Source organism: Gobius niger (assembly GCF_951799975.1).
Source record: "Gobius niger genome assembly, chromosome: 21".
Classification (NCBI taxonomy): Eukaryota; Metazoa; Chordata; class Actinopteri; order Gobiiformes; family Gobiidae; genus Gobius; species Gobius niger.
The window spans coordinates 9,311,290-9,330,389 of NC_136872.1; the positions used below are offsets into that span (position 1 = coordinate 9,311,290).

The window sequence follows — 19,100 nt, forward strand, 5'->3', positions numbered from 1 at the left end:
GATATCTGGCAAACATGATAAATAATTCAAACTAAGGAAATTGGACCTATTAATAAAATAAAGAACACTATAATTAAGTTTCTTCTAACTAAGCATTGACCATTTACTCTCTGAATGAGCAAATGCTTAGCCTTAAGGAGGGTTATATCCCCCCCTTGTGGATAGAAATATGGCAGGTCAAGACATAAATCACCTTATGTGTCAATGTTATACAAATGTAACCTACATGTAAGCTACATGCAACTTTTGTTTTTGGCAACCAGGAACTCAAGAGGAAAGAACAATTCCCTATATGAAAATAAAATGGTTGTTTACTTTTATTCTTTTATATTTCTTAATGCATTTCACTTTCAAGCCACTTTAATTCAATGTTGTGGAATAAATTAACAATGGAAAAACTATGAAAAGTAGATAATGCAAGTAAGTGATGTTTATTTCATTTTTATAATAGTTTGACATTTCTTTTTGTCTCTTGTTGCTCACAAATGCTAAGGCAGGCCAATAAAAATAGTCAATACCCAATTGACTTCATGAGCAAACTCTCAAATGATTGATGTGTGTTTAAAGCAATTACACAAATCCAAATGCCACATGACCTTTGACCTAGAAGAAGTGCAAATACTGCTCCTTTATGTGATGATCAATGACAGAGAGGTTATGGTGGTTTCGGCGCTGTCTTTTGTGATCATCTAGCTCCTCCCCTTTCCCACCTGCACTTCAGCACCTGGACATCTCAAAATGTTCTAAAATGACTTTCCCTTTTTGGGATGAAGACACATCTCGTCACATGTGGACAAACTTCTCTCACATGGCTCCCTTTGTCCCTCCATCTCTGCCCTGGGCATTCTTTACCGTGGTTACTGGTTGTCATGGTTATGGGGCAAAAAAAAAAACTTGAAGGATTAAAGGCAGCCATTTTGGGGGACAGCTGGGCCAGGTTGTTGCCCCCTGTCCCGCTCCCAGTCACTTTGGTGGGGGTGGCATTGTGTTTGGATTAGAGCTTCCTGTGTGTCAGCTCATTACACGGGCATGGGATGGGGAGAAGGGAGGGGTAAGGGGGTGGGTTGGTGCAGAAGGGGGAGAGGGGCTGTACAGGGGTGAGGCAAAAGGAGTGAGTGAGAGAAATGAAAGAGAAAATTGAAAGAGGGTGCGTTTGAAAGAGTATGACACAGAGAGGGGAGGGATAGAGGTGGTGGCCTCTACAGCTGCACCCTCAATCCCACTCATACAGGCTCCGATTATCCTTTTCACACGCGCATACGCACACACAGTGTAAGGAACTGCAACATATTAAAAGACACTGGCTCAAGAAAAGGGAGAATTAGGGAGAGCGACACACAGACAAAGGACACCCCCCCCCCATTTCAGACACCCCAAACTGGGACACGGAAAAGGGAAAAAACTGACCAACGGTGAACATGCTGAACACTTTAGTGAATAAATGAAACAAAATGTGGTTTACAGAGAGTAGAGAGAGAACACAACAGCACACAAGCCTCCTCATCATGTCACCGTTGTTTTATTCAAACTGTTACACATCGTCATGGGAACATATTCTGTTTCGCAGCTACAAAAAGGGTTTACAAAGGATAAAGCATACAAATACTAAACAGGGCTAGGCAGGAATGCGCAAAGAGTGCAGAAAAACTCTCAAGTGCTTTGAGAGAGAGGAGCACAGGGCATAAAAAGGGAATTTATAATGGACGGGTCTCATCCTTGCTTTAGGTTCCAGCATGAATCCAGGGCGACACAATGGAGAATGTGTCCATCAGCTTTTACAATCAAACGTGCACATAAAATTAACCGCTGCTAGAATTATTAACATACTGTATACAAGTAAGAGCTGTTGACAGCATTACATTTAATACGATACGATTTGCATCATCTACATGGTTATCTTGGGGAACTCACATTTATGTTTCGGTTGATGTTGTGGCAGCTCGTGACACAGTGCAACTAACAGTGCAACTCAGCACGTCAAAATCATGCATTTAATAGCAGCACATTCAAAAGAGAAAGGTCATTAAAAAGGCAGGACTTATATACAGCTTTGGCCGATACAAATGTGGCCACATTTGGTATCAAAATAACTCTGGATCCTCACATGAGCTTATACTGGTTGTCACAGAGTCAAGTTTTGAGAAGGTTTGAGGTGTAAAAAGCACAATTCCCCATTTTGACACGTGTAAAATAAGGCCTCATTGTGGTCTTGGAAATACAGAAACAATTTCCTATAAAAAATACTACATTCACAAATCTCCATTTGAACTAGGATACAATTACAGTAGCTCTATTCGGCTATTATCAAAGGTACACATGTATTACAATGAATAAACCTAAAAATGAATATCATTCTAGCATTTAACATACATTCCCTTGTCAGGACCTTTTAATGACTTCAGCAACAACTATGCTCACGCTTTACACAGCTGTGTCCATAGGCTCATCTGTCCCATTAGAGCCTGCACTAACTGGTGCAGGGTCAATGTCACCTTTATGGGGAGATTTAGTTACTCCCTGTTTTTCCTCCTGCTGCCCAGGTTTGACTGCACTGGGATCCCCCTCATTTTCACTTGGCCGAACCTTGGTAGGGGTACTCAGGGAGACTCCAGGGTGAATTCTCATGTGTCCCTGTTAATTAAAAGCAAAAATATGTAAATCATACAGATCTTTTAGTATTTTTCTAGTGGTGAGTGAACTAAGACGTTACCTTTAACCCGCTTCTGCTGGCATATGCTTTGCTGCACTGGGAGCAGCTGTAAGGTTTGTCCAGGCGGGCTGGCTGTGCGGGGACAGTTGGCTCTGGCTCTGGCTCTGGCTCTGCTGGGGGTGGATCCACACTGCTGCATGCTTCCTCAGCTGGGGCATCCTCTGGTGGCTTTTGCTCTTCTGCTTCAATTCCATTTGTGGATGAATCTTTCTCGACCTTTTCTTCAGACTCTGGGATATTGCTGGGACTGGCAGGAGCAGTGTGTGATGTACCGTCGGTGGTTGGCTCTTTTGATGAGCTGGCTTCATCATTACTATCTTCTTCGAGAGTCTTTTCTCTCTCTATGGAAGATTTGGAAACACAGAGAGACAGAGGAGCCTCTTCTCCATTTTCAATGGCTGTATTGGTGCTTGTTGAAGGTGCTTTCATTGAGCCACTGCTGCTTAAGTCATCATTTGTCTCCTCTTCAGAGTTATTAGGGCTACCAACGACTGGGGAGTCCTGGGCTCCTGCTGAGGAGGGGTTTTGGGTCAGAGGTTCACTTAAAGCTGAACCTTCATGTTCCTTCAAAGAAGTGAGATCAGCAACCTGCTTAGACCCCAAGTTAATTGGAGATCGTGGGCCTTTTGTTAACGCCAGAGGAAGAACCTGGTCTTTTGACGACATGCCATTCAAAGCATCAACCAAACCAGCATTCTCTGTAAGTAGACTATCTTCTTGTGGCACTTCTTCATCAGGTGGAATTTGGCCTCCAAGGTGCAAGCGGATGTGATGCTGTAGAACCAAAGCGTTGGTGAACTTGCGCGGGCACAGAGGGCAGGAGTTGAGGGCACGGGCATTCGGTGGCCGTGCACGATGAGTTGCCATGTGAGCTCTCAGGCTTCCCTTAGTGGAGAAGGAACGACCGCACAGCTTACAGGGGAAAGGCCTCTCTCCTAAATGCGTGGCTTGGTGCAAACGTAAGGCCCTGGGGCAGCTAAGGACACGCAGGCAGACTCCGCATTGGTTAGGAGCAGATGCGGCTGGAAGAGAAGATGCACTGCTGAAACTTGCGCCTCCCTGACCAGTTGCATTTACACTCGGACTAAGGCCAAGTGCTGCTAACATCTCCCGCCGATATGCACTGGAGGTCATCGACAGGTCCTGGCCATTTGCATCCCCATTGCTTTCGGCTGTTTGTGAAGAAGTGGAGGGAGAACCTTGTGGTTGCTTTTCAAGTTTCTGAACCAGTCGTTGCAGCTTCGAAGTGTCAGACGTTTGGGTGGAAGTCGTAGGAGAACCAGTGGAAGACGTCGATGGCTTGGGGAATGGCGGGAATGGGAAGGGAAGTTGGTGAGGGGAAGCAAGGTGGCCTGGGGGTCGGAGAAGTGCAAGGTGGTGGGGAGAGGCCCCACCAGGGAAGAGGATCTTGGGAAGTTGAGCCAGCTGGGAGTATGGCGACTGCAGGCTGGCATGTGGGGGGGTGTTTTCATCAAACCGATGCTGTTTCGCGCCCTTGAACTGACTGCTGCCTGAAGGCGAGGAGGACGAGGACGAAGAGGAAGACGGCAGGGCGGTGGTGGGCATGCTGGCTGCCACCGAGGCACGGTTCAGCTGTAGAAGCGAGTGCGCCGTAGAGAGCAGCGCCATGTCGACCGAAGGGGGCAACGGTAGAGAGGAGGACGAGGGGCGGGACGCTGCTCCAGACAGGTATCCCAAAGCCATGCTATCTGTCATCCCTGGGATACTACCCTTCACTCCGTTAAATGACTCGTCATCCTCTGCCCTACGCTTCCTCCGCCGATGAACGCTCCCGGGAGCGGGGGCACTTTGAGTTAGCTCGGACAGCGCCGGCGGCAACAGAGAAAGGGACAATTCTGGGTTCTGCTCCCTGTGGCGCAGGAAATGGGCTTTGAGATTTCCTCTGGTGGTGAATCGACTCAAGCAAACGGGGCACTGGTAGGGCCGCTCCCCCGTGTGCGACCGCAGGTGGATCTGAAGAGATGAGTCGCTGCTCAACACTTTCCCACAGAAGCGGCAGACGTGCTGAGGGCGTCCGGCTGAAGATGCGGAGCTCATAGAGGAGCTGGGTTGGTGCTCGTGGGAATGGCTGGCGGTGGTTACAGGAGCGGCGAAGTTTATGCTGTTACTGTGCGCAAACACTGAGGAGTTGTGGGACTTTTCGTGGAGGTAGTGTGGTGGCAGGCCCAAAGACAGGGACAGTGGGTGTAAGGAGGCGACGGAGGAGCTAGCAGTGGATGAGGTAGAAGATGCCGAAGCTCTAGTCCCATTGACACTGCTTGACTTGGAGGAAGGCGGTTGAGGGAACAGAAGGGACGGCAACCCCGGTAAAAGCGAGGATACCGTTGTTACTGGAGTGGCTGTTGAGGGGTGAGTCGGCGATGTTGAGGATATGCTTACAGATTTATGGTTACTATCTGAACCGTTAACGTGCGCTTCATTTTGTTGGGCAAAAACAGCCCCTCCGAGACTTAAAACGTGCCTACAAATTTCCTCTGTTATCTGCATCTGATGGATTTGTCGCTGCTGCAAAACGCGCAGCTCCTCTAAAAGCACTGCCAAAGTCGGAGGCACTTGGAGTTGGTCCTGGCCCGGGGAGTTGGATGCCCGTTGCTGAGGGCTTGTGCTGTCGCGGTGGGATGGCACACAGTTAGAGGAAGATGAAGAGGAGGAGGAAGAGGTGGTCATAGCGGAGCTGGCCATTGGTGGAGAGGTCATGGATGAATGGGAGTTTCCTTGATTGCAGTTGGAGGTTTGGCCCAAAGCAGGTGGTGAGTGAGTTTGGGAGGACAGAGAGGGGTGAGGGAAGTCTGGGGAGAGGGAGGAGTGCGTGTTGGGCAGGGATGTGGTGAAAGGCACGATGTTGTTGGGCCAATGGGGAGGAGGTGAGCTCTCGCTGGGCAAAGATGGCGCGTGGAGCCCACCAGGGGACGGGCGTGGGGCCAGAGGCGGCTGGCAGTCCTGAATGGAGGTGGGAGATGAGGAAGATGATCCGGATGAGGTGACTTCAGAGCCAAGAGAAGTGGATGGTGACTTCATGCCCAGATGGTCATCTAAGGATGAAGAGATAAATAAAAAACTTTTAGAAAATTCACCATTTGGCAGTAGGTAATTGCATGAATAACAACATACTTAATGATAATATTATAATGATGATATTTGACTATAAAGGTTTTACTTTCTTACGCTCTCTTGGTGAGTCTCCACATTTGTAACTCTATAAAATCTCTCTAGTTCAATTACAAAGTGTTTATTTCTCTGCTTCAAGTTTTTGTTGAGCACTTTTGTAAGCAAATTTGTGCGCATACCAACAGATCATCTTACACCTTCAAACAAAATCCCTGCCAGGAGCTTGCCTTGGACAAGCAAATAAACAAGTGGAGGAACTCCGCAGTCTATGAGCCTTTGTAATGTCTTGTCTCAATCTGTGCTCTCCCAAGCAAAACTCCTCAAACATCTTGCACACACAAAAAGCTCACAGACCACCTTGCTGCTATGGCAACACATTTTAGAGGACAATGGGCATCACCACGACAACCCATAACCCCTCTTAACCCGCCCCCCCCCTATAGCAGTTACGTCTTTCATCTCTCTATTCACCCTTCCCCCCTTACGTCACAGTGGAAGTCAAAGGTCAGGCCATAGTAAGGGTCCTGGGCACTGTCCAGACACTCTGATTGGTCAATTTATCTGACCTCTGCAGCCAAGGGGTCAAATTCTTTCAAAAACTTGAGCACGGAGTGAGAAAGAGTAAAAAGGAGAGGCAGGGGGAGGGTAACAACAATGGTGGGACAAACTATTCCCTCCTGGAGAGTTATAGTGATGGAATGAAGACTGTACCTTTGTGTATTACTTTATAGTTGACTTCTGTGTAAACAAGTTGGAGTGCATGAATTAACTTTAGTCATCTCGTACCGTGTGTATCTTTCACGTTACACACTTGACTGTACACATCTTAAAAAGCGTCTAACATCTCAATCATTTTTCTCATCCATTGGACTCCCCCCAGCTGTGTAGGAGTATACAGTCAATAGAAGTGGGGGTGAAGAAGGGGGTGGGATGGGAAAGGGGAAGGTGGGAGCATATGAGAGAGAGAAAATGCATGAACAAACAGCAAAAGAAGAGGATAATGGCAGGGTGGAAGATTAATCTTTACCGAAAACACTGCCTCCCCTTCCCCCCCACCCGACCAGCAACTTTATTGTTAACAAATAAGAGACTTCTCTCCATCCTAATCAAAGAACTCCAGCAGTCAGTGCAACATGGCCTGTTGGTTTCCCTGAGGACCGGCAGCACATTAAAATGGCCACAGATGTATGCTGGTTAATCCTGCTCTATTCACCACAAAGGGACACGTTTATTGGCCCTGACAAAAGTGGCCAGGGTTCCATTTACAGGGGCCCATTACAGTCAATGACTAAGCATCAGGATTTCTTGAAAGTTCACGCATGATATCGCGTCAGGTGCTCCCACGGCACAAAAAGTAATTTTACTACTTTTTTCTTTCTTTCTTCTTGGCTACTTTTTCTTTTAATTATGAATTTCTTTTTTTTTTCTTTTGTAAATTCATATCGGCTAAATCAAATTAAATCAAATCAGTCGACAACATTTGTGTGAGGTTATTACTCTTTGAACTGTAGGCTTATTTCCTCAGAAAAAAACAAACAATCGCGTGCATTAGCCTCTTGATGATCAGCTAGGCTTCATAAAGTTGCCCAAAAGTTTAACTAGCCTAAAATACAATCCGTATTAACGCGTCCGTTTGTTAAGAAAAAGTGTCTCTGTCACATTTCACCCGCGCGTAAATTAAAGTAGGCGACAAACTCGTGCGTAAAATGTACAAAAAAGTTTCTCACCGTGAGCGAGTAGCTTTGGGCCCCCCGGATCCGAGTTAACGAGATGCTGGGGACGCTTCTGTTTCCGGCGTGACATGATTCACGGCGAGTCAAGCGGAGAGGGGGGCATCAGAGGGACTGGCAACAGGCACGTTTATGCGCCCCGGAGAAGCCCCTGTACGCATCCAAAGTGCAAAAGTAGCAGCACACACGGGGGGTGGCACAGTGGAACTAGGATCCAAGAAAAAGCAGTAAGTTTCCTTTCTTAGATAGGAGCAAAAAGTCTGGATAAAGTCAAGGTGTCCTCGCTCAGTCCTGCTCCGTGCCATATACTGGAAGTGCGTGTGTGGCTGTTTCTAAAGTCTCTTCACCCCCCCCCCCCCCAAAAAAAAAAAAAAACTTGTCCAATTTGCGCCCCTCCTCTCCCACTGCTGTCCCGCTGCATGCACATACAGGGAACACACACACGCCATACACACTCACATGCACAGAACCACTCCTTGTTCTTCTGTGATATTTGCATTTCAATGGCGAGGAACACACAGCCTCCCCGATTCCCCTTTTCTTATTCTGCCCAGCTTTATTTGCCTTTACATAGTCACTCAGCAGCAGTAAATCTCTAATAAAACATATCAAGTGAGCGTGGAAAACGTTGATTCGCTCGCCATCAGGAAAGAAATTACAGCACATCAACAATATTAAAGTGATGGATTTGAACAGCAAGTTATGACTTCGTAGCCTGAGTTTACTTTACATGTGCACTATTATACAGTAGACCACGATGGGAACAGGTGTTTTTTTGATACGAGCAATAAGTCAAATGGGCCACCACACAGGCCGTTCATTTCCATAGGGCCAATTATGAACAGAAGTGCATTGAGTGGCCGGCGAGGGGCCATGCTCGTATGTATTTCGTGTGTTATCACAGTCCAAGCGCATAATAGGCCAACCCACCCTTCCTACCCCCTTGTCCAAAAAGCATATCTTACACTGGAGCTCTATTTAAAAGGGAGAGAATAGATGGGAATCTTTGACAATGGCTTGCTGGACACAGTTGAGTGAGCATCTCCCCTCTCTCACTATGAACCCCCGGATCCACTGCTGCACAGCACAATGCTCCTCTTTCACCCCCCGCCTTTACTTCTGTACCACGTGGAGAAATGGATAAAAGAAAGAGAGAAGTGGGAGGTGTAGCAGAAGGAGGGGGTCATATTTAAGTAGGTGTCTCACAGTAGCCTACAGAATACATATGGATTTAGAACTTATTCTTAGGCCTGCATGGAGCCTAATGACTTTAAGGACGAAATCAAAATAAATGGGCCGTGTCCTTCTTGCATTAGATATACTAGGCCTATGTTACATGTTGAGTTGAGTGTTACCTCAGGTCTAATCGATACATTGGCCTTTTCTTAATTATTTAATTAAATGCTTTGGTCAAAGTTGATTGGTTGATGAGAAGACGGTCTGTAGCTCATCAGCCAATCAGGATGAAGAATGAGACGTGATTAGCGTCAGCTGAGGCGCCAAACGTTAATAACCGGTGAGTTAAACTTTAGCAAAACAATATCTGGAAACTTTACAAATGTCTCCATGGACTAGAAACTAGAACGTTTAAGAACATTTATGGCAAAACATAGACCACAATATGAGCCACATTGTGTATCAAAGAGCAATAACTTTTAATTCAATCTTGCTTGAATTATGGCTAATGTATGTCAGCTTAGAAGCTAACTGTTGTTGTTGGTGTTAAACCTGTAGGGCATTGTATTCACATTTTAAGTAATTAGGTCTACACACACAAAGGTGTCACATTACATGGGGGATGTGTTAAAGTTCACAACATAATAAATTAACATTTGTTCTATGTTTTAATAACTTGACATTGATGTGTTTTGCAGCCATGGCTCTAGCTTTATGCGATGACACACTTCTGTGTAATTTCCCAAAGTGTCGGACAAAGCTCAGTGGTTTTGCTTGGGTCACAGCCTGCTCCCATGTATTTTGTGACCAGCATGGCTCCGGTGAGTTCAGCCGCTCACCTGCCATCTGCCCTGCCTGCTCCTCTGCCCTTTCTGGGAAACTGGACATTGTCCGCACTGAGCTGTCCCCCTCAGAGGAGTATAAAGCCATGGTGCTGGCAGGTCTGCGGCCAGACATAGTGCTGGACATCAGTGCTCGTGCCCTGGCCTTCTGGAGTTATCAGGTCAGGGGTCTGTTTCATCTTAATCTTGAATCTGTTTTCTTCATTAAAACTAAACAAACAGTTGCACATAATGATTAAAAGTGAAGTAAACATTTACAGGTTCATCAGGAGCGTATGTACCAGGAGTACAGTTTGTCAAGGGCTGAGGCTCAGCTGAAGCAAATGGACAAGGTTTTAACTCAACAAAATCAAAGCAGAGAATTGGAGCTCACATCCATGAGAGGAGAGATCGCATCCTTGAAAAAGGTGATAATATATTGTAATGTTAACTTTGATACAAAATATGATAAATGTGTTCCATAATAGTATTTTTAAGTAAATCTCCCCAGGAAGAAAAGTGCCAATTGTTATCTGTAAACATAAATCTGTTCAACCTGTCAGGTGATGGAGGAATATAAGAGAAAGTACAGCGAGGTGTCTGAAAGACTGATGGAGAGAAACAGGCAATACCAAAAGCTACAGGGACTTTATGACTCGCTAAGGCTGAGGAACATGGTGGTTGGTATGGGAGACAGGGAGATGCCCCAACAAGAACATTTCAATGCAGGTAAGAGCCAACTGCTGTTCAATGGGATAGCCGCAGGTTAATGATTAAGATGTCCATCCATTGGGCAATTAAGTAGTTGATCGGTTGATTGAGTTGTTGGGTAGAGGAAGTAGGCACTGTGTGAACTAATCTAAAAAACACAAGGGGGCGGCTGTGTGGAGTTGAAAATAATACTGGATGTAAAGAGCTAATTGTCAGAGTCAGGGGTTTGGCTGATGTTGAACAATTGAAAGACATCAGTCAACTTCCCTTGTGTCACCAGCAATGGCTCGACTCACGACGCCCCAGAGAAGCCCACAGTTCCTCTCTGCAAGCCACGGGGATGGGGACAATCGATTCTTCTCGTGCCTCGAGCAAGAGGGAGCCAAGTCCTTCTTTGGGTTCACCACCCCAGGAAAGGACAGAGGCCGGCCTCTGGTCAAGAAACACTAAGAAAGCTAATTAGCAAATTTTGAATGTTTTCCTTTATTTGTTAAGTGAATTATCTTCCTGCTGCATTGAATATGTCCTAAGACAAATAATATGATCAAGTTTATCATTCAGTGTTTCTTCTGCTAATTGTTAATTTAAAAATGTATGTGACGTTCTTAATTTAGTATGCAATAAGAATGCAGGCTTGTTTAACTGATTATTTTAAGGAACTATCTTTGTATTGTAGATGTTAAATCTATTACTCTATAATATCATCTATTACTCTGTCTTCAACCAATAATAAACCAAAGGTAAATTAAAGTACAAGCAGACCATAGTTGAAAGGAAAAGTGTTTTATTTTTTCATTGGAAGTTATGTTTCCATCACAGGCTCATTCTTTTGCAAAATGCTTCCAAAAAACAAAAAGTAAAAATAACAAAAAGTATAAATATAACAAACTGTCTTCACTAAAGACAATGGAACGTAGCCTCTATAAACAATACGTGTAGACAGGCACAAACATTTCAGATTCTCACACACAATATTCATTCACACCCAAGAAAGTTTTGGTCCTATTGTAACATGCAGAACTCATTCACTCTGGGGCTTGTAGCTGACGGACACAGCTATCTGACTTTGGATGTTTTGTTTCTTGCCATTCACAATGAGGAGCAGAGGAGAGTCCACTCGTATACTTCTGAAGTCAAATGACTGTTGAAAAACAAAACATACTTTTCAGATAAAAAACAGCGTTTTATTGGTAAAGTAGGTTCACATTTCTACACACATACCTTATCTTTATGTGTTATGCTATGCCGTTTGATGTGAGGTTCAGGAATGACGACAGAGTCTCCAATGAGGACTCCCCAGCTGTCAGCAGTGTTGTACACCATCACCACTATGCACGTTTCTTCACTGTCAACCATGCCAAAAGTACTGCAAAGAGTAGCAAAAACATGAGCATACAAACTGCCATAGAAAACTTTTCGGCCACTCTTTCTCCTGCGTCTCAGCTTCGGTAGTATATCATCCAAGGTACTTCATCGTTTAATTGTTTGATTAGTATAAAAGTGCTCTTACAAAGCCATGCGTCCTTCCGAAGCCAAACTGAACACCACTTTGCCCAGAGCAGCTGCCGCAGCATTGTTTCCATGTGACAGGGAAGACAGAGTTTTTGGTTCCAGGCTCCCCACATGACCAGAGGGGGAGCGGAACTGAGGAGACGCACAGGGACCCAACGCCGAAGTGCTGAGGTTAGAGAGCATTGTCCGTAAACGACGTGCCTTTACTCTCCCCTGAAGAGGAACATGAGAGATAACCAGTTATGACAAAGCTGTACTTTGGTTCCATCTTGTGGACAAAATGACAATGAACAATCTGATCTTATTTATGACTGGAGGGCTACATTTTTTGTATTCAATGGGATGTGACTCTCAGATATTTGCCTTGTTCTGTATGAGCTCCATCACTTTCTCCAGGTACTCCAGCAGCAGCTTTTCTCTATCTGGAGGCTCTTCCCAACTGGGATCGAGGGAGGCAGCACGACTGTAGCCAGCCAAAGCAGACCCAAACATCTCCTCATACTGGAACAAAGTGGCTCGGTTGAAATGAAGCTCGGGATAACAGGACGACGCTTTGTCCACTTTTTCCTATGAGAGGTACAAATGACAAAGTTATACATTTGAGCAATTGCGGATAGATGTTCTCACACCCATCCTATAACATGACACTATCAACTTTTTATATATATATATATGACTTACTGATTGTGCATAGGAACTCAAAGCTTGCTGAGAAAACTGGGGATTTTGGCCACAAGTGAAAAATAGGGAAACATAAGCATTTCCCAGAATATCTAAAAAAAACAGCACACACAACATTTATTTAAACAGAGCACTTGGATAAAAAACAGGGAATCCCATGGTTGGAAAGAATGTTTTACTCACACCAGGACGTCCCATCGGTGACATCTAACTGAACAGCTTGGCGGGCCATGTCCACACTTTCCATCACTTGTTTGTTGTGACTTTCGTTGTTAGTAGTTGGCAACTGCCTCAGCACCATTGACAGGTTACGAAGGGACACTTTGTTTTTGCTCTATTGAAAAGCAATACAGAGGGCCAAGAGTTACACAACTGCTCCAAATCATTAAACATTATATTGTAAGGTTACCTGCTGCAAGGCTCCTGTAAAGCAGTTCTTGGCACCAGTGAGGTCGCCCTTTTTCCAGTACTGCTCTCCCAATATATTCCAGCCCTCCACCAATGTAGGCTCTAGCTTGACAGCCCGGGAAAGGCATTCCTCAGCTATGGCACTAAAATCTGGAGACACATTCAGGCATCGACCTTTCTGAAGCAGGAATTCAGCTTTCTGCTTATATCGTTCTGTGGACAAAGATATGACATATTTATTACTCACACTGACTTTTTAAATTAAACCATCGAGGAAAACGCAATCCAAGCACTACCTTCATATTCCTGTAGCCTCTTTAGTGTTTTTTCTAACTCTTGTGCAACATCACTTTGTTTTTTCCCAGCTTCTTCAACACTGTGAGTCTCAAAATAGCTGTCTCTGAAATTATAAAGTTCATCCACCAGGCCCTGTATTGGAGGAGAAGAGAGATGTGTTTAAAATCTCAAATGTATTGTGAGCCAAGTATCCAATAAATGTTTTCCCTGTGCATATGACTGAATTATGAAGATATAGATGTGGGGTTGTTAGTTATGGTCAGAGCTTAATTTGTAAATTAGTATTTTCAGGAGCACTTTTTGTCTGATGTGATGGATTGGGGGAACAGGCCAAAACATTTGCCGGAACACTCTCATTAGACACCATTATATCAGATACATCTTTTGCCGGATCCTCCAAAATATTTCCCGGATCCTTTACCCTGAAAAAAATTGAATTGGGGGAATGCGTTCCCCCAAACGGGGGATCAAATTAAGCACTGGTTATGGTGCTTTAGTTCTATACTTTTATTAATAATAATAGTGCATTATACTCATATAGCGCTTTTCCAGATGGGGTGCATTATTCATTCACACCATAGTTGATGGTGGTAAGCTGCAATTGTAGGATCTACAATTCTGGAGAGAAGCTCCACAGGGAGAAGCTCAACAGTGATCCCAGGGCAGCTTCGAGGCAACTAGTCTGTGCCTTTCGCTCCCTCCGACCACCATCAACCACTCGCACACACTCACACGGTACATTCACATTTATTATGATTGCTGACCGCTATTATTCTGTAGTAACAGAATGAGCGTACATGTAAACCGTCCAGACATAATAAATACATTGAAGATAAAATCACAGCTATCATGGGCCATTGCACCAAAACTTAGACTAAATAATACATTGGACACACACTTGCCTTGATAATTTGCAGATCGTTTTTGTCTGTACTCTTCTCGTCTTCCGCCATCTTTACACACAAGGGCTTTTTGAGCAAGTACAAAGAGCCTGTGGCACGAAGCTCAGAAATACCAGGATATATTACTTGATGCTTTTCAAAAGTAGATAAACGCTACCATTATTTCTGAAAATGTGATTGTTTAATACGTGTTAGAAGAGCAGCAAGAATGATTTTAATTTCAGAGAAGCCGGAAGTCGGGAGTCCGTTTCTAATATGAGTCCGACGACATGCTCAGTTGTGGCCACAAAATGTATGAATAGTTTGAAATATAAAATATCAAAAGAATTTTGGAAACATTATGTATTTACACCGCATTATAATTTAATTTTAATTTTGATTTTTATATTTGCTGCTCACAATGCAAGAATGGCGGAACCCGATTAATATTCAAGGAACTGCCCGGAATGTCAATTGTGTGGTACCATACATTAACGGACTGTTTTCTGAGCGAAGCTCAGGCAGTTTACAAAGTTACTGTAGTTTGAAGCTGCCATTTAAACTCTGGGATATTCAGCGGTGTTATAAAACATCATGTCGGACACTTGGAGCAATATCCAGGCGCACAAGAAGCAGTTAGACTCTCTTCGAGAAAGACTGCAGCGACGGCGCAAAGACCCCGGGCAACTCACCGCGGGTATGACCAGATTTCAAGTGTTCAAATGCTAATTTTTAATTCTATCTCAGGTTTATAAACACTAAAAAGGAATCATCATTATATTAAACATTTGCCATCTGATAAAATGTTTTACACTCTAACAGATTTGCTCATTTGTAACGTATTGATGTCCGACCCTTGGCACCAAGCTACAACTACTTTTTGTTTTGTTTTTGTTTTACACTGTAAACATCCCTGCATAACTCTATTCGAAGTCAAAGAGAGTATTGGAATATTGTGTGTCTCGTTGCAGAGGCCACTGGCAGCACAGACGTTTCTGCCGCTCGCAGTGACAGCCCTGCTCCCTCTGCCGCTGCCCCATCTCAAGAGGACCCCGAGAAGCCCCCAGATCCAGAGCTGGAGAAGAAGCTGCTGGCCTACCTGTCTGATCTCAGTCTGTCTTTGCCAATAGACTCCCTCGCCATAACCAATGAGCTGAACAGTGTAAGTGATGCTTCATGGACCTTTATTTTTTATTTGTATAAAAATGCTGTGTACATTTTGGCAACGGCAAACACTTCAGTGCCTTTTGGAAATGCATTACTCTTGGCCACGGTTACTGACTAGAACAATTGCCATTAAGATAACAGCAAAGAAAAATTAAGCTCGCAGTTTACTTTACTTTGTGTGACTTTAATACCTTAGAAAATGTGGGTCGATAATGTGAAATAATTGTTGGTATTTCTTCAAAAATGTTTCTATTACAGTAATAGCTAAGTTCAGGATAGATGAGTGTACAGATGTTTTGTTCTACATCTAACTGACATAATGTTATCTTTTTTTTGGGCAGTCCGAAGGAGCTGTGAGTCATGGATGTATCCAGAGTCTGCTGCAAAAATTTGCTGCTCAGGAGCTCATCGAGGTCCGACAACCAGCTTTGGCCCCAGCCACAGTCACTTCCTCCACAATCGTTGTCGCAGTGGACCATACAAAACTATGGGCTATGATTGGAACAGGAGCCCAAAAGACAGGGGTGAAGAGAAAAGCAGATGATCAGACACACCTTAAAAGAGCGTCAGGCTTCTCTCCTGCCCAGAGCTCTGCGTCCCCTCCACGCACCTCGATCTCTTCTCTGACCCCAGCTTCTTCTATACAACCTGCGGTACCCTCATCATCAGGGAGTGGGGCTGATAAGAAAGGAAGGAACAGTAAAAACCCGTCGTCTCATGTTGATATGGAGATTGAGAGCCTTTTAAACCAGCAGTCCACAAAAGAGCAGCAAAGCAAGAAGGTAGGATGTCCAAAATAGGCAGCGATCACTACTTGTATATACCATATGTTTGAAGCATTTTCCTGGACTTGTGTATTTACAGGTGAGCAGGGAGATTCTCGAGCTCCTGAATGCCAGCACCGCAAAGGAGCAGTCCATCGTGGAAAAGTTCAGATCACGTGGGCGAGCTCAAGTCCAGGAGTTCTGTGACCATGGGACAAAGGAGGAGTGCGTACGTTCAGGAGACACACCACAGCCCTGCACTAAGCTCCACTTCCGGTTAGTGTTCTTTTATTATTATTTTGACACTTGTTGTCTGCTTTGTTTAAGCAAATACAATGATCTGACCGATGTATTACCCTCCCAGGCGCATCATCAACAAGCACACGGATGAGAGCCTCGGTGACTGCTCCTTCCTCAACACATGCTTCCACATGGACACCTGTAAATACGTCCACTATGAGATCGACAGCCCTCCGGAGGCTGAGGGGGGTCTGATGGGGCCTCCAGCCGGGAACACAGAGCTCTGTCTTCGCACGGGTGACGCGGACAGCAGTGCGGGCAAACTCTTTCCTTCTCAGGTAAAACTATTGGAGACCGTCATCAATCGAACTGTCTAAAATAAAGTTATTAACATTATGCTCAAATTAACTTCTTTTGCTTTTTATCACGTTCTAATGTCGTTCTCTCCCCAAAAACTTACCTGGAGTGGCGACTCTTTTAAGAAAGCTAGATGTGCTCGAGTTGGCAGAAGGAGCTAATTTTCATCGGTCTCTCTGTTTCAGTGGATCTGCTGTGACATTCGTTTCTTGGACGTGTCCATTCTTGGGAAGTTTTCTGTTGTGATGGCTGACCCGCCCTGGGACATCCACATGGAGCTGCCCTATGGCACACTGACTGACGACGAGATGAGAAAGTTGATCATCCCCACTCTGCAAGATGATGGCTTTCTCTTTCTCTGGGTCACGGGCAGGTAACTAACTACTTCTTCATTTACAGGGTGAAGTCAAACACCCAAATGTCATTTTTTACTTTGTCTTGTTCTCTTACAGAGCTATGGAGTTGGGCAGGGAGTGTCTCAATCTTTGGGGGTTTGTCACGCACAGCATTCTAAAACCAACCTATTTATTTAAATAATCAAGTATTTGTCTACAGCTCTGAACATTTGTCTTGCAGCTATGAGCGTGTTGATGAAATTATTTGGGTGAAGACAAACCAGCTTCAGCGAATTATCCGTACAGGGAGGACCGGTCATTGGCTGAACCACGGCAAAGAGCATTGTTTGGTAAGAAATCTCAATCAGCAATTTTTAATATTCATATTTTTATACAAATTTATATACACATTTTATTCCTGTAGGTGGGCGCGAAGGGAAGCTTCCAAGGGTTTAATCGAGGTTTGGACTGTGATGTCATTGTAGCGGAGGTAAAAGATTTATATTGTTTTTACTCATTTTCTCTCATAAGTTATTGATAAAAGAGCGTACTTATCTGTCTGCCTCATAGGTTCGTTCTACCAGTCACAAACCTGACGAGATCTATGGTATGATAGAGAGACTTTCTCCTGGCACCAGAAAGATTGAGTTGTTTGGTCGACCCCACAATGTTCAACCAAACTGGTGAGTTACTGTAATTTTTTTCTTCTTTGTCACTGTGGATGTTTACAAATTACTCTTTTAAAATTTCAGGATAACCCTTGGAAACCAACTTGACGGCATTCATTTGTTGGACCCTGAGGTTGTAGCTCGCTTCAAAGAACGATATCCAGACGGTGTGATCTCGAAACCTAAAACCATGCCTTGAAAGAAGGATGTGTGATCAGAAATCACAGATATTGAAAAGCTGTGAAAACTGTAAATGGACTATTTTTATACCAACAATTACCACCCCCATTTTTTTTTTTTTTTTTTTTAAATAAAATGTCACAAAGGAACATTGCATTTCTTCTTCTGAGTTACATGTATGATCAATTAATGCACAGTAAACATTTTTAAAGAAATAATCTCTGTAGTAAAACAATGCAATGTTGTAATTGAAAATTGAAATTTTAAATGTAACATTTAATTAAATTGGCAATGATGATCTGTACAAAAAACAACTTTACAGAGATGAAAAGAAATGTTACCTTGATACTCGGAAAACTAAAAAGAAAGGAACAGTAACTTCTGAACTACTTTTGTTATTTGAAATTAATCTGGTTTCGAATTAGATCTTCATTAGAAAATACAACTGAAATATATTGTGATTTACAACTTTGATCTACGTTTCCAAAGAGTTTGCAACAAATAGTCAAACAAAGGGGGGAAATGCACTTCGTGGCTTTGAACACTGTAAACACGTCTTTGTCTTCTCTCCTTTCAGTAAATGTCCTGGAGAGAAAACTGTCCAATATTCAACTGTCAAAGCCCATCACAGGCTTTTTTTGTGCACTCTTTATGCAGTCCTTTCCTCTGCAGTTTTGCTCAGTATGTTGCATCCACAGCGTTGATGTTACTGTCCAGTTGGTGCCTAAAGGACAGCCGAGCTTTGGTAGAGAAATAGATTTGGGATCCTCGTGCCAGACTTCCTTCACTGTCACTGCCCCATGACGTTGTGGAGGACAAGCGTGGCTTCATCTCTTCAATGGGAACTGTGGGAGAAATTAAACATTATCAGGCCTGATCGAACCAATCAAATCCATAGACTGTATATGGACTGTTAATTTCTCCTACCTGCCGCTGGAGGGCACTGTCTACTCTTGCACCGCTCCTTGCATCGTCTGTAGAAGGGGAAGCACTGTAGCATTTTCACACCCATTGCAGAGAAAGTCTGTAAAAAGAAAATACAACTTTGGTGAGTAATTTCCGTGGCATTGTCTGTGCACTGGGTCACTCTTTAATTGAATTACGGTCACACGCAGGTCTAAAGTAAGCTGATAATAGCCTCAGGTCCCTGCATGTAGAGCCAGCGTGTTCGTCATCATCCAAGGAGGAGGAGAGGACAACAACGTGCAGAGGTAATACACCCAGCAGATCTATGTCATTTATCCGGCTGACATTAACTGCACGTGCTGAAAAGAGAGAACTTCCTAAGTATGTAAGCAGACTCTTTTGTTCATGAGCCTACTCTGCAAGTTCC

General features: G+C 44.0%; 4 protein-coding genes across 4 annotated transcripts; 2 read left to right on the plus strand and 2 right to left on the minus strand.

The window, feature by feature from the left end:
- Nucleotides 1-1,532: 1,532 nt before the first annotated feature.
- Nucleotides 1,533-7,892, minus strand: LOC306980332 (uncharacterized protein). The gene is made up of 3 exons (XM_079579676.1): nucleotides 7,567-7,892; nucleotides 2,711-5,763; nucleotides 1,533-2,631 (listed from the first exon to the last, which is right to left on the minus strand). The coding sequence occupies exons 1-3, from the start codon at nucleotides 7,640-7,642 to the stop codon at nucleotides 2,422-2,424; spliced, it is 3,339 nt and encodes a 1,112-aa protein (XP_079435802.1). The 5' UTR covers nucleotides 7,643-7,892; the 3' UTR covers nucleotides 1,533-2,421.
- A 1,105-nt stretch (nucleotides 7,893-8,997) lies between these two features.
- On the plus strand, nucleotides 8,998-10,771 carry ccnb1ip1 (cyclin B1 interacting protein 1). The gene is made up of 5 exons (XM_079580434.1): nucleotides 8,998-9,085; nucleotides 9,444-9,748; nucleotides 9,848-9,994; nucleotides 10,130-10,295; nucleotides 10,558-10,771. Exons 2-5 carry the CDS (start codon nucleotides 9,446-9,448, stop codon nucleotides 10,725-10,727), a joined length of 786 nt encoding a protein of 261 aa, XP_079436560.1. The 5' UTR covers nucleotides 8,998-9,085; nucleotides 9,444-9,445; the 3' UTR covers nucleotides 10,728-10,771.
- Nucleotides 10,772-11,066: 295 nt separating this feature from the next.
- ttc5 (tetratricopeptide repeat domain 5) lies at nucleotides 11,067-14,311 on the minus strand. Its single transcript, XM_079580458.1, has 9 exons — nucleotides 14,078-14,311; nucleotides 13,175-13,307; nucleotides 12,880-13,091; nucleotides 12,654-12,804; nucleotides 12,471-12,562; nucleotides 12,153-12,356; nucleotides 11,788-12,002; nucleotides 11,499-11,643; nucleotides 11,067-11,418 (listed from the first exon to the last, which is right to left on the minus strand). The coding sequence occupies exons 1-9, from the start codon at nucleotides 14,126-14,128 to the stop codon at nucleotides 11,299-11,301; spliced, it is 1,323 nt and encodes a 440-aa protein (XP_079436584.1). The 5' UTR covers nucleotides 14,129-14,311; the 3' UTR covers nucleotides 11,067-11,298.
- Nucleotides 14,312-14,543: 232 nt separating this feature from the next.
- Nucleotides 14,544-17,891, plus strand: mettl3 (methyltransferase like 3). The gene is made up of 11 exons (XM_079580485.1): nucleotides 14,544-14,753; nucleotides 15,028-15,218; nucleotides 15,565-16,005; nucleotides 16,088-16,263; nucleotides 16,352-16,565; nucleotides 16,770-16,957; nucleotides 17,037-17,075; nucleotides 17,161-17,269; nucleotides 17,344-17,409; nucleotides 17,490-17,602; nucleotides 17,672-17,891. Exons 1-11 carry the CDS (start codon nucleotides 14,651-14,653, stop codon nucleotides 17,784-17,786), a joined length of 1,755 nt encoding a protein of 584 aa, XP_079436611.1. The 5' UTR covers nucleotides 14,544-14,650; the 3' UTR covers nucleotides 17,787-17,891.
- The last annotated feature ends 1,209 nt before the right edge of the window (nucleotides 17,892-19,100 follow it).

Bases quoted from the DNA above. Each gene is read 5' to 3' on its own strand.
- ttc5 (XM_079580458.1), bottom strand. From the start codon at position 14,128: ATGGCGGAAGACGAGAAGAGTACAGACAAAAACGATCTGCAAATTATC. The intron at 13,308-14,077 runs GCAAGTGTGTGT...CCTCCAATACAG, and splicing joins ACGATCTGCAAATTATCAAG to GGCCTGGTGGATGAACTTTA. The intron at 12,805-12,879 runs GTAACCTTACAA...GCTTTTCAATAG, and splicing joins TTACAGGAGCCTTGCAGCAG to AGCAAAAACAAAGTGTCCCT.
- mettl3 (XM_079580485.1), top strand. From the start codon at position 14,651: ATGTCGGACACTTGGAGCAATATCCAGGCGCACAAGAAGCAGTTAGAC. The intron at 16,566-16,769 runs GTAAAACTATTG...TCTCTGTTTCAG, and splicing joins GCAAACTCTTTCCTTCTCAG to TGGATCTGCTGTGACATTCG. The intron at 17,603-17,671 runs GTGAGTTACTGT...TTAAAATTTCAG, and splicing joins CACAATGTTCAACCAAACTG to GATAACCCTTGGAAACCAAC.
- ccnb1ip1 (XM_079580434.1), top strand. From the start codon at position 9,446: ATGGCTCTAGCTTTATGCGATGACACACTTCTGTGTAATTTCCCAAAG. The intron at 9,749-9,847 runs GTCAGGGGTCTG...AAACATTTACAG, and splicing joins TGGCCTTCTGGAGTTATCAG to GTTCATCAGGAGCGTATGTA. The intron at 10,296-10,557 runs GTAAGAGCCAAC...TTGTGTCACCAG, and splicing joins ACAAGAACATTTCAATGCAG to CAATGGCTCGACTCACGACG.
- LOC306980332 (XM_079579676.1), bottom strand. From the start codon at position 7,642: ATGTCACGCCGGAAACAGAAGCGTCCCCAGCATCTCGTTAACTCGGAT. The intron at 5,764-7,566 runs GTGAGAAACTTT...CTTCATCCTTAG, and splicing joins CCCAAAGCTACTCGCTCACG to ATGACCATCTGGGCATGAAG. The intron at 2,632-2,710 runs GTAACGTCTTAG...TTTAATTAACAG, and splicing joins CCAGCAGAAGCGGGTTAAAG to GGACACATGAGAATTCACCC.